This window comes from Lates calcarifer, linkage group LG6 (assembly GCF_001640805.2).
Source record: "Lates calcarifer isolate ASB-BC8 linkage group LG6, TLL_Latcal_v3, whole genome shotgun sequence".
Lineage (NCBI taxonomy): Eukaryota > Metazoa > Chordata > Actinopteri > Centropomidae > Lates > Lates calcarifer.
Genome location: NC_066838.1, coordinates 3373216 through 3386052, shown reverse-complemented (window position 1 = coordinate 3386052; position 12837 = coordinate 3373216). Strand labels below are relative to the sequence as shown.

The following is a 12837-nucleotide window of genomic DNA, read 5'->3' as shown; positions in this document are numbered from 1 at the left end:
GGAGGGGAGGATTGGTGGAAAATTTTTAAAGCAAGAGCTGTCGTGACCGGGTCCTAACTCTGAATGTTAATGATGTGGATTTTTCCTTTTAATCAATGAGATCTTGTTGTTAGAGTGCACAGCTTTGATGCAGGTGGCTTTTGGGGCTTTTTGCTGGTTGTGATGGTGTGTTACCTGTATGATTGCTTCGGTGGATGGAAATTTCCACACATGAATGTGTGGGTTTTGACAGTCATACGGACACACAGCTGTGGGTGTCTGAACAGCCGTCTGCCTGTTTGAGACCTAGAGACCTTTACAAAAGGGAATCTACCTGACTCTCTAAACCGCCTTATGGGGTTTTTTTCTTTTTTTGACTGGGGAGTTTTGGGAAGTGTACATGCATGTCGGATTTTTTTTAATATTCCTCACATAGTCAGCAGCAAATACTCAGGTATTAACCCTTTATTCTCACTTTTGTCTTCCAGGAGCGCTTTGCAGAAATCTTTGGGCAGGATGCAGCAGCAGAGAGCAGGAGGTCCCAGGAGAGCTTCAAGAAGTGGCTGCTGGCGGGGATGACCCTGGTGACCGGGGTCGTGGTGGGCTCACTGATTGCTCAGAAGCGCCTGTGAGAGGAAACAGACGACAGCCCTCCTACTACTCCTCTCCCATGACCCTCTCCACCTGCCTCCTTCACTACCCTCAACGTACACGCCGCAGAAGTTAAAATGAAGGTCCTGTTTGTCTTGTCAGAACTGCTGATAATGTTTACCCCCCCACACACACACACACACATCCCACAGTGGACTGAGAATCCTCACATGTTGTTGGACTTTTGAGAAAAAGACCGAGAAGAGGAAAAGTTATTAGTATTCATGTTTTCACCTTAACCTTCACCCTGATGAAAAATGTGTGGTTATACAGAGACAGGCATATTATTCTTTCATTCACTGAACCATTTGTTCCTTCTTTCCATGTTCTCCAGTTGTTCCTGTATCATTTTCCTTTTTGTATGTATGTATTAGTTTTAACAAATTTTTTTTTCCCATTTTCATTCTCAAAAGAGGCTATTGAGAGTCTCTCCACAGTTAACCCAAACCTGCCTGACAAAGGGTCATTGTGCTATGCAGCCTGAACTGTTCTACATGTCTCATCTTGAAGCTTGTTTTGTCGCACGTCCCCACAGACAGCTCTACAATAGCTTTGTATGTGCCATATGGAGAGTGAAAGCAGGGGAGGCTGTAGCACCTGCCCCTGAACAGCTTCTGTAGTTCTCAGCCATCCTGATCACCAACACATACAGTATAACATCATAATCCTCCGTACACTGATACACTGTTTTATCTTGCCCTGTCTTTCATGCTTCTAGGTTTTATATGAATGGTAACTGAAAAAGAGTCAAACAGGTCTTAGTTAACAAAACAGTGGAGTCTTAAACTAGAAACCTTAATGGGAAACTAAATCCTCTGCTTGTTTGTGTTTGTTGGTGCGTTTGGTTTTGGATTTCTGAACCATTAAAACCCCACTGCTCCCGCTGATCTGTGCTTTATGGTCACACTTGGCCTTGGTTTGATCCTGTTGTGTTTAGTCAGCCTGCTGACCGGCAGACCACTGCGTGTGTGGCAAGTTCTCAGAATCAGTGTAACTGCAGTTCATACAAGCAGGGCGCCATGGCTCAGACCCTCCATGTTTACTACACAGTAGCTAGAGAATGCAGCAAATACTGTAGCAACACACACATAACCGAGCAGTCACCAGTCACAGCGACACTCAGAAAGATCTTTCAGCAGCCTGAAAGACTCTTCAGTTTCAACAGTCTTAAGAGTTGGATATTTGGATGTAAAGCTGTCAATTTGCTTATTCTTTACTTTAACCCCCGCCCCTCTATTATGTGTGTATGAACAACTTAACTACAATTCATAAATGGTTTGTAACACATTTGATTGTAATCAGATATAAAGACATTTTAAAAGTGTGTTTTAATGACACATCTGGTGTATAGTCAATGACTGATTGACAATGACACAGCTTCAGTTGTGTTAAATGATAAACAGTTACATACATGATCACATTCTTACCATCTGTCATTAGAAATTTTGTAAATTATTCACAGGCACGTTTAATGAAGACATGCTGAGCTTAGTTTCATAGTTTTTTTCATTTTCAAGGTCTAGCAGTTCACCAGCTTTCAGGGCCTTTGTCAGCAAATTGGCTCAATTGTCATTGCGAGTCAAGAGGCAGAATTTATAAATAAACAAAGAGCTCAATAATAAGTATAAAAAATAATGGACTCTTCATGTTTCTAAAGACTCTGATCTGACAGTTTCTGGATTTGTTAGGCTGATACTTAATCTCCTTAATGATACAGCTGCAGTAAGCCTGTATTGGCCCGTGTGCTGGCCAATTTATCAATGTAGTTCGAACAGCAACTGATATACTACATTGTATATTATTATTGTCAATCATTGTCTGATCATACTCCAGTTACAGTAGCTTCTCAGAAGTTCTATAATGCAGTAACGCGTTAACTATCTTAATGTCTGATTACAACTACATTATACAGTAAAATAACTTAATTATCAAGCAAAACACTTGTCTGTCTCTCTCTATATATGATAATAAACTGATTATCTTTGGCTTTTGAGCGGTCATGACAGACGTTTTCACTATTTCCTGGCGTTTTATCGACTAAACGATTAATAGAATAATCAAGAAAATAAACATTAACATCACCCACAGTTGTTTCTATACACTGCTCAATGGGGGGAGGGTTAAAATAAAGCATCAGAGTCATTTATACTGATAATTTTGCAATAAAATCCTAATCATGTGCTGCAATGTTGAAAACTATTTTTGCTGGGTTTTTTCTCACTCTGTGCTAATCCAATAACCATTCCTTATTTTTTAACCATTTGTCAGATCTTACAGTCACAGTTCGATTTCATCTTAGCACCAGAGTGAACATCACAGTCTGATCAGATTTATGTAGCAAACTGATGAAGCAGCTGCCTGAGGAGACAAAGCAGTTCTGCATCAGAAGTGATTTGAGTTAAATTTGGTGAGAAACGTGTCAAAATGTGTCTGTTTACCATCTTAAGCAAATCAGCTGTCAGTGGCTGTAGAAGCGTAAAACTCGACACCCAAACCCTCATATCTCATCTCACACACACTCACTCCAAGTTATCCATGCATTTCTTTCACAGTCCAACCCCTCTGCTTCTCCGCCTTGTCTTCCCCAGACACTCAAGTCTGTCAAATCTCCATCCATCTCTCCTCCTCTTTCCCCCTCCATCCAGCTCCACCTCTTCCTCTGCGGTCCCCCAGCTGTCACTGCACCTAGTCACGTGTGTCAGTCACAGCTGGCCCACCTGCTGCTTCACACAAACGCACCACACACACACACACACGCTTGTAATATAACTCACCTGCCAGTCAGATGAGAAGGAGACCTTCGTCTTTGTTTCTAAACATCTCTCCATCTTTAATTTAAAGCTGGATTCAGAGGAGTGTTTGTCGCCTGGCGTTTCACGCACCAACAACTGGCAGCTCGATTAATTTACTGAGAAGGGAGAGAAAGGAGGGGGTTACTCCTCCCTGTCCCAGTATCTTCCAACTGCTTCAAATTTGATGTTATTCCAAATACTGTCTCCAGCTGACAACAATATGTTCTGATGTGCTAAAGCAGAACAATAAAGCACAATGCAGCTTTAGTTCAAGACTGGCAGGTGCCATCTGAAGCTCATCAAACAAGGGTTCAGCACTAGACTCAACCGTGTGGAGCCACAGAGAGTAAACATTAAAGCAAGGGAGAATAAAAAAAAACTGGATATACAGGTGAAACATCCATCACTATATTGTCAGTGCAGCTGTGCCTCCATCTTCAAAGCAGGACTCATCCCTCTTCATCAATGTTGACTTTTGCTGTTTTTCATCTTCACAGTTCACACAATCATGCACATTTGCCAACAAATGAACAAATACTTCTCCAAAATAATAATAAAAAAAAAAAAACCCTGCATTGACTATTGATGAGTCTCCCCTTCTACATGCTTGCGTCGTGAGCATCTTTTTAGCCAAGGTCTGCTCTCATACATTCCAGTACAGTATATATATATATATATATATATATATATATCTTTCTAGCGTGTGCCCCACCAAGGAGCTGCTTGTAGGCTTTTCTCTGCTGTCCTGGCCCTCACTGAAACTAATTTCCTTCCTACACATTAGGTGAGTGTGTGTGTGTATGTATGAGTGTGTGCATGTGTGTTGTGAATTTTTGGCAAAATGTTCCTGAAGGAGGCACAAATGAAGAAAGTGTGACAGCATTGGCACGGTATATATATATATAGATATATATATATATATATATATATATATATATATATGTGCTAGTTATTTAAACTTTTTAGAGTAGTATGTTAGCTTAGTAACATATTTAAAAAAAACAGAACTGATGGCTTTTAAACATTATTTATATTTGGTGTAAAAAGCATAATTGTGCCCGTTCAAATGGCCTTAAACTCCATCTTTGCATTGATGTGCATTGTCATTCATTGTGGGTTTTTTATTATATTATTATTTAGGATTATTGGACTGCTACTAGACAAGGAAATGCAAAGTGAAAAGTGAAAGGATATTTTCAAAAAGTTCAGTCTCTGGTGCATTTTTGTTGATCATAAGAGTATAGAATCAAAGATTGCAACCATGTCCAATGGTCCATTTGTATGTCTTAGAATGGCATTGTAAAATTTTAAATTACATTGAACCTAATAAAACCCATGCTGGAAGATGTACTGAGTCTTTCATGTCTTTTCTAAAGTCTTGAATACTGGATCACAGGATTAGCAAGGTTATTACAATTCATCCCCAAGGTGAAGTTTATTCATGTACTAATTATCATGACTATCCAAACAAATGTCATTGAGACATTAAACCCAAAACCACAAATATGAACCTTGAGGTGGCTCAAGAATAAAAGTCTGACCCTCAATGTCTGCACAGATTTCATGGCAATCCATCAAATAGTTGTTGAGATACTTCAGTCTGGAGAAAGGTGGTGGATTGACAGTCATGCTGCTAGAAAGTAAGAGATTAAGTTTGTGTCATGCTGATATTATGCATCATAATAAATCACACAATTTACCTTTAGATTTTATCAACAATGGTTTAACCATATTTATTTACATTCTGTTGTTGTCACATGCATGGTGGTGCAGTGGTTAGCACTGTCACCTCACAGCGAGAAGGCTCCAGTTCGCCCAGGCTTCTCTGTATGGAGTATGCATGTTCTCCCAGGTACTCCAGCTTCCTCCCACAGTCCAAAGACATGCATTAGGTTCATTGGTGACTTCACTGGCGGTAAGGGAGGAAGCCAGAGTACCTGGAGAGAAACCATGCAGGCACAGGGAGAACAAGCAAACTCCACACAGAAAACCTGGAACCTTCTCACTTTGAGGTGACAGTGCTAACCACTGCACCACAGAGCCGCCCTGTCTTAATAACTTATTTTATGCAATTCAAACAAAGATGACCCTGCCACACAGGAAGCAAGCAGAGTAGCACCTGAGCAGAGCTAACAGCACATAATAAAAAGACTGAGACAGAGACACGGGCAAAACTTTATTATTATAAGGTTGCACCTGGACGGACACAGTTATCACCATGACAGAAGGCGGCAGTGGTTGAAGAAGAGGCAGCTGACTGAAAGCCAGAGGTGGCTCAGAGTAAAATTACCCCAGAGATGCTAACAGTGGATAAGCTAGTGGTTTTAACATTAATAATGGAACATTCAAATTCAGGTGTACTTCAACAGCAGCTTCACAGAGTGGGACAAAAAGCTGTACTCTGGAGTCACAGGTCCAGACTCTGTGCCACCTCAGCCACAGTCCAACTGTCTTTTTACTTCCATTGACCCTTCTCATAGTCCCACTTGGCAGAGAAGCCCTCGACGGGGCTGATCCTCATGTCCAACATCCTTTTTAACTGTTTGGCCTGCCACTCGTCATCAAAGGTCCTGGGGCGTTCAGGATAGACTGGAGGAAACAAGGAATAGAAAGGTACATTCACACATCAGTGAACTCTGTAATACAGTTAATATGAACATAAAAACATGTCATGTGTACATGAACATGATGCTTCACTAGGAGCTGCTGCAGAAAATGCTAATAAAGCCTGCAGCCCCTTTAGATGAATCCAGGACCCTGGTATTGTGAATGCTGGCTTACTGGGATACTTAAAAGGAACAGAGCCTCATTAATGTTATTAGCTACAGCTGTGCTTTTTCTGGTCTGCTGTGAAAAAGGCCTGCACCAAGTGGAACACAGTAGCACCAAGTCAGTGATGTTGAGGCAGAAACAGCCACTTCCATTGTCATCGTCAGATTTGACAGGCAGATTTACCGTAGACTTTCTGCCACCAGACCACCAGGCCGGTGAAGCCCAGAAAGAAGAAGACGCTGCCCAGGACAGTCTTCCACTCTTCTGTCTTCTGCTTCATCTCTGGGAAGGTCTGGCAGAATGTCAGACGATACACTGCAGGGGGGTGAGAGAGAGAGGGCTGATGTAGAGATCAAGAGGAAACATTAGGGAGGTGTACAGTATAATAAATACAATATACAGGAGTATATAGTTGGCCTGGTAGCTGACCATGTACCTGCATGGACCACTGTTATTTGTGTGTAAAACCCCTCTATCTCTCCACATGTTTCCTGTTTGGCCAAAAAAAAAGACATAAAATAACCTTTTAAAGTTCAAATAATGAGCAAACTATTGCTCTCTCTTCCTCATTTCTACTCTTCTGCAGAACCTACAAAATGCTGAGCATAATGTTACTCAATGTTACTTAAGAATAGGTATTCAGATTGGTATAAATACCAATACAACAATCCAAAAGTTCCCCCTATAAATGTTATGGGTTCAAAAGTATTATTGTATTTAAAGTATCAATAGTAAAAGTACTTGCTCTGAAATAAAATACCCTGTGACTGATATTATTTAACATAATTCAATTGCTACTGATGCATCAGTGCAAAAGTAGCATTTTAGAGTTGAAGCTGGTTAAGGTGGCAGGAGTTGTAAATACTTAAGACTCAGTTAAGAGTCACAAGTGGGGGGTTGAAAATAAAGAAAACAAAGCTCTGCTATACAAATTTCAATCCATATTTTTCACTTTTCTGTAAACTTTACATAATTGTTTGTGAAATATTTAAATGAAACCATTTGAGAAGTTTAGAGGGGAAATCTTTCTGTCAGAAATGAAACATGTGACAAAGGGCCCCAGCTAGACACAGCTCTAAGCCAAAAACCACCAGTTTAATCTAAGTTCTTAGACAATGTGTTTTATTTTATGAGCTTAAGCAATGTTACGGTGGGTGAAATTTTATTCTACATCCATCAGATTATTGTAGTGGAATAAAAAATACAGTGTTTCACACAACACAATATAAAGTGGTATAATATGGTACAAGTTCAGTACAAGTAACTCAGAATTGTACTTTGGTACAGTACTTGAATAAACGTACTTAGTTACTTTTCATTACTAATAAAGGCAGTGTGCTCTTGTGTGAATATTTAGCATCCTGTATTGATTTACAGATGTGTATTTAAATATGTTTTGATGTGTGTATTTGACTGTACTGTGTGCTGCCTACAGGCAATCTTCTCCTCTTTCGACAGTTGGCCCCAGGGTCCTTTCTCCTTCTGTTTCAGGCTCTTGTCAGTAGCAGTCAGTGTATCTTTGTAGGGTCTGTCAGGCAGAGGGAGGTCCACACGGTCCCAGTACATTGGCTGAGACATGTCCACGGACTCTACCACATCTGCAGGGACAGAGGAGAGAGGAGTCACCTCTGGAATCAACAGATGCAACAATGTACAGTCAAGACACATTTCTAAAACCATGGCTTAGACACAATAGCCCCAGGAACCATCTGTGTGTATGGATGTAATGTCATAACAGTCCAGCAGCGCCATCTGCTGGTTTGATAGACAGAGGCCTCCTGCTCTGGCACATAAACAGACTGAATATGTAACGATACTAAGGATTTAAATTAGACTGGGTATTTTAAATCTCATGTCAGGCACCTTAATTTAGATGATTACGCTCAAACCCTTCACACCAAATAAACTTTTTTGAATAAAATAATCTGATGATTAGAATCTGATGGTTCTGTGACCTAATTGCAATTTTATTATACTTTTCACATACTTGATAGCAGCTACCAGTAATGGTAGTTCCCCAGTCTGTATGTCACAAATTCTGATAGCTGTGATATTGGTGGACACAATTAAATCCTCAGTGATGGAAGGTATATATATATATATATATATATATATATATATATATATATATATATATATAATATAATATAATATAATATAATATATACCTCTACTGCAATTAATTATTAAGTTATTCTACTGTATAATGTAGTTGTAATCACTGCATTCAAGTGACAAGTGTGTTAATATATCAGTATCAATATCTGTATTATGATATAATTTTCCTGAAATGGTCCACTACCTTTTGTACCATAAGGTAACCACAGTTAGGGTGAGAGACAATTTTAAATTTATCATTGCGATACAAACCTCCACAATCTCGTATCGCGATACCCCCCCCCCCCCCCCAAATGAAGGTGCAGCTTGTTGAGCTCTAATTACATGAATAATGTAACAAAACTAATTTTGTAAATCACAAAGTTATTGTTCTATTTAAACTCGGGGCAAACTGTATATTTTGTAGACATCACACATTATACCTATTCATTTGTGTTCAAACTGCTTGTGTCACGTGACTGTTTTGGTCCAGTCGTGATCCAGTGATCTAGCCTGTGGTAAAAGATAGGCTAGTTTAATTAGCTCAGGATAAGTCTCAGGTTGCAGACACCTCGAAGCACATTCAAGCGAGCAGTGCGGGGACATTTTGGTTATTCTCATGGAGGCACCGCTTGAATGGCTGTAACTACCAAAACAAATGTGCCCCTGTGCTATAGTTGGATATAAACATTTGCAGCGGCCTAACAGCTGGAATTTCTACCACAGGCTGCAGACCTGCACCTTCAGCGAGCCTACAGCCAACTCTGACCTTGTTGTTTATGGAGAGTTAAAATAAAACATCCAGTTCATACAGACGACAAACACTTTTCTACTTGAGAAGATTGTGCTCTTTTAATTCTGCTTTGAACACCGGTATAGGTTAGATGGCAGACGTGGAAAAACACAAGTATCATGGTACCGTGACCGTGGCTCGCCATCCTCGCGCTGCTGGCAGTAAAGGCCGCAGTCGCGCGCCTGGCCAGGAGGCTTCCCACGCGCCCTGCAGTCAGGTGGAGCATCTGAAAACAGGTGAATGACACAAATGAACAAGTTTATTGCGGATTTAAACAACACGGACATTACTTTGTTCATTGTGTTACTTATATCCAAGTAATCTCTACCATTAACCTGCTTACAAACTGCTAAATATCAGCACTTATCATCTCAGTTAAACAAATACATGGAATTGACTTCTTCCAGTTATCTGTCATGGATGGGAGAAAATAACTGGGGCCGCATTAAGTCAGATGCTTGAAGAGCCTATTTAGAAGTGATAAAAAGGGGTCACCTACTTTAAGATGTGGGTCACTGAATCAGGTTTTTAAGTTGAAGTCCAGAGGCATAAAAATAAATATATTTAGACAAATAAACCTTCCTGTGAGGTATTTTTGTCTTGAGTTAATTCCTTTTTTCCACTGCTGTAATGTTGCCTTCAGATGCTGCCTGAAATATTTTTAATAGTATATTGTTATGTATGTTGTTATATTGTACTCTTGGTAGTGAAACAAAGTAAAGGTCATTTCAACATGAATTGGACAGCCACTTACGCAGCTTTTCAGTAATATGTTGATTAATGTTTAAAGATAAATGTCTCAACAGTGCAAATGCAAGTGCAAAAAACTCCCTCTCACTCCCGTGTGGGGGTGGTGTGTATGTCTTCAAGCTGGGGTCCTCTACTAGAAGCCTGGGTGCAGTATTTTAGCTCTTCCTAAACCTGCACTCCTCTGGACAGAGACCTCAGATGTCGTACCACAGGATCTTAGCTCTGTTGTTCTCAACCACTTTTGGTGATATGTCTCATTGGGACGTGGGGGGGTTCTAATCCATACTCTGCACAGATGTTCCTGTATATTGTCCCAGCTTCTTGGACATGCTGGACTGTCTCAGGGGTGTCTTTGCACAGCCTGCACCTTGGGTCCTGTCTGCTGCGGTTGACCCCAGCCTCGCTGGATCTTATTATTGTGCTGTCATGATTAGAGCCTCTGTGCTATCCTTCAGGCCAGCCACTTCCTTTATCTGTTGATGATACATCTCATGGAGGGGCTTGGTCTTCCTCAATATTTTCTCTTCCCCTGTTAGCAGTTCATCTGGGGGGACATCTTCCTGATGCATTCATGGATGCTTCTTGTTTCTTCCTGGATCGTGGCTCTGACACTCACTAATCCTTGCCCTACCTCTTTCTTTGTTTGCCTGGTGTTAGCAGCTCGCTCATTTGCGCTGCCAGGTGATCGCGGAGCGCTGTTAGCTTCTTCAGCCAGTAGGAGTGGATCATATCAAGCCCTGGTGCCAGCCAGCTTTTCATGCCTGAGACTCATTGTTGGATGTCTACCTTTGTGATGTTTACTGGTTCTTGTTCTGGGAGGTTGCTGTGGTCTTTGGTGTTGTGTGATGCGTCTTTCTCCCATATGTCCTTCCAGTGTTGAATATAAACATATGTAATAGTTTTGTTTATGTACAGTTACTACCCTTGGACAATGAATGCACAAGTCCACATGCAATATTATTTTGTTACAAACCATTTTGTGTCATTACACAGGACAACGGCACCTGAATGCACAACAAATTTTTATCATGACTCACAGAGGAGCATTTAGGCAGCTTCAGCCACCAGTTTATTAAAACAATATCTATGACCCATTATGTTTTTTGTTGCTGTAGTCTAAACATTTATTTATTGATTCTCTTTTATATAGTGGATATATTTATGTGTTTGAGTGTTGTTTTTCACAACAGTTAATCAGTAGATCTCATTAAGTGATTTATATAGGTGGCATGGATGAATGCCAAATCCCCTTTTTGCCAGTCTGGCTGCCTCATTACCTTTTACTGTTAAACACATGGCTGTGGAACATAGAATAAAAAGGCAGCCACTAAAATAGAAGTACATTTTGTGATCTTTGATATTTTAGATTTATTCTGCGAAAATAAACAAGTACTTTTAAAACATGTAAAAGAAAGGACTGAGGTAGCTCCAGGTCCCAGTGCAAGTCACCAGCATTAATAATACTTACTAATATTTATTAAAATGAAAAACAAATTGCAAAATTACAAAAGTAATTGTGTCCTTGATGTCAGTGCCAGATGAATTTAAGGGTCTGTGATACGCAACAGATCATTTCACGGTGTACAGCAGTGCAGTGACCTTGCACTAAATGTGGAGAGCTGCCCATTTTTACAGTCTGTGATTCAAGTCTCAAGTAATAAGGAATTATGTTTAAATAATGTTTGAAGATTTAGTTTCTCTCACATTGCTTCTGTTCTTTCGCCTGTTTGTCTGTGGCATATTACACTTGGACACACGCCCCCATACACACACACACACACACACACACACAAAAGTACACAGCAAGTGAAAATGGCGGAAATTGGCAGTTGGTCAATTTAAGTCCAAGCTGACCTTCTGACAGGGACAGAAGTAAGGAGAAACATTTGACCTGTTTGCTAACTCATATCTGAGGAAAACCAAGTGCCTTATTTTGTTCCATACAGTAGTCTTTTTTATTGCATTGCATTGGAGGGAGCATTGTTTGTGTCCAATAAGAAAAAACATTCAATCGAGTGTTTATTCCTGCAGAGACAAAAACTGCACTGAATTATATGGAGAAAAAAAAAGGAACAGTAGGTTTTGCTTTTATACTGGTATAAATATAGCACCATCAGGTTTGACATACTTCATTCTATCATCATTTTTCAGCTTCCCATACTAACACAGCTGCTGCGCATTTTCTCACTTCTATAAATCTCTCAGCACGATCGATGTCATAGTTTACTATCTTTTCTGCACGTCCGCCACTCTCCCTAGCTGTGTGGGGTTAGAGAAGGGGGAGGGAGGGCGGTCTGTCCCTCAGTCATCCCCTCAAGTACTTCTTGCCATTCTCGCTATTATAGTCTGTTTATTTTATTCAGCAAAGACATATACTCACAGTTGCTGTTAGAGAGAGAAACAGCTGGATCAGAAGATGCAACAGCAAAAGACCAAGTCTCGAGAGAAAAGGAGCTGTTTAGGCCTTCTTTACCGTTTCGTCTCTGCTCTTATCGCCACATAAAACTAAGCAGGAACCAACTGGTGGGCGGGTGAGACAGACTAGATGGGAGGAAAAGAGAGAGAGAGAGAGAGAGAGAGCAAGCAGGGGAGAGGGAGGGAGCTTAGAGGGGACGGAGACTAAACTCAGTGGAAGTAAACAATCCAACAAAGCATGTGATAGGACTGGCAGAGGCAGAAAGAAACTGGGTTGAGTTTAGTTGGCAAAACACAAGAGGACAACACAAAGATGCTTTCTCTCTTAGTTCCCTCTCATTCACTGTTCTCCTCCACGCTCTTTCCACAGCTCATATACAGGCAAGACGATGGTGTTGCTTTAGGTAAGGTTACATTAGGACACACTCTGGACTATAATTTACAGTAGGCAGGAAATGGGACAGTGTGTGCATGTGTAAGAGAAAGTGAGAGAATGGTTTGTAGATGTAAAACAGTAAAGAAAGACAGATCAAGAGATAAGTTGCCACATTTTTACCCCAACTAACACCTCCACGAGTACAGGTTGGC

At 40.5% G+C, this 12837-nt stretch overlaps 2 protein-coding genes across 4 annotated transcripts in view; one reads left to right on the top strand and one right to left on the bottom strand.

The window, feature by feature from the left end:
• Nucleotides 1-4772, top strand: part of bcl2l1 (BCL2 like 1) — a 30368-nt gene extending 25596 nt beyond the window's left edge. For both annotated transcript variants that reach the window (XM_051071033.1, XM_018678991.2), the window contains exon 3: nucleotides 468-4772. In XM_051071033.1, the coding sequence (XP_050926990.1) occupies nucleotides 468-611 (144 nt within the window). In that variant the 3' untranslated portion in view covers nucleotides 612-4772. The remainder of the gene's footprint in view (nucleotides 1-467) is intronic.
• Nucleotides 4773-5585: 813 nt separating this feature from the next.
• LOC108884887 (cytochrome c oxidase subunit 4 isoform 2, mitochondrial) lies at nucleotides 5586-12387 on the bottom strand. Of its 2 annotated transcripts, none has more exons than XM_051071034.1 (5): nucleotides 12215-12387; nucleotides 9211-9310; nucleotides 7628-7822; nucleotides 6378-6509; nucleotides 5586-6011 (listed from the first exon to the last, which is right to left on the bottom strand). In XM_051071034.1, exons 2-5 carry the CDS (start codon nucleotides 9308-9310, stop codon nucleotides 5878-5880), a joined length of 561 nt encoding a protein of 186 aa, XP_050926991.1. In that variant the 5' UTR covers nucleotides 12215-12387; the 3' UTR covers nucleotides 5586-5877. The 2 variants fall into 2 exon arrangements, with proteins under 2 accessions (XP_050926991.1, XP_018534517.1); XM_018679001.2 differs by having other exon boundaries at nucleotides 7628-7792; nucleotides 12215-12384.
• Nucleotides 12388-12837: the final 450 nt, after the last annotated feature.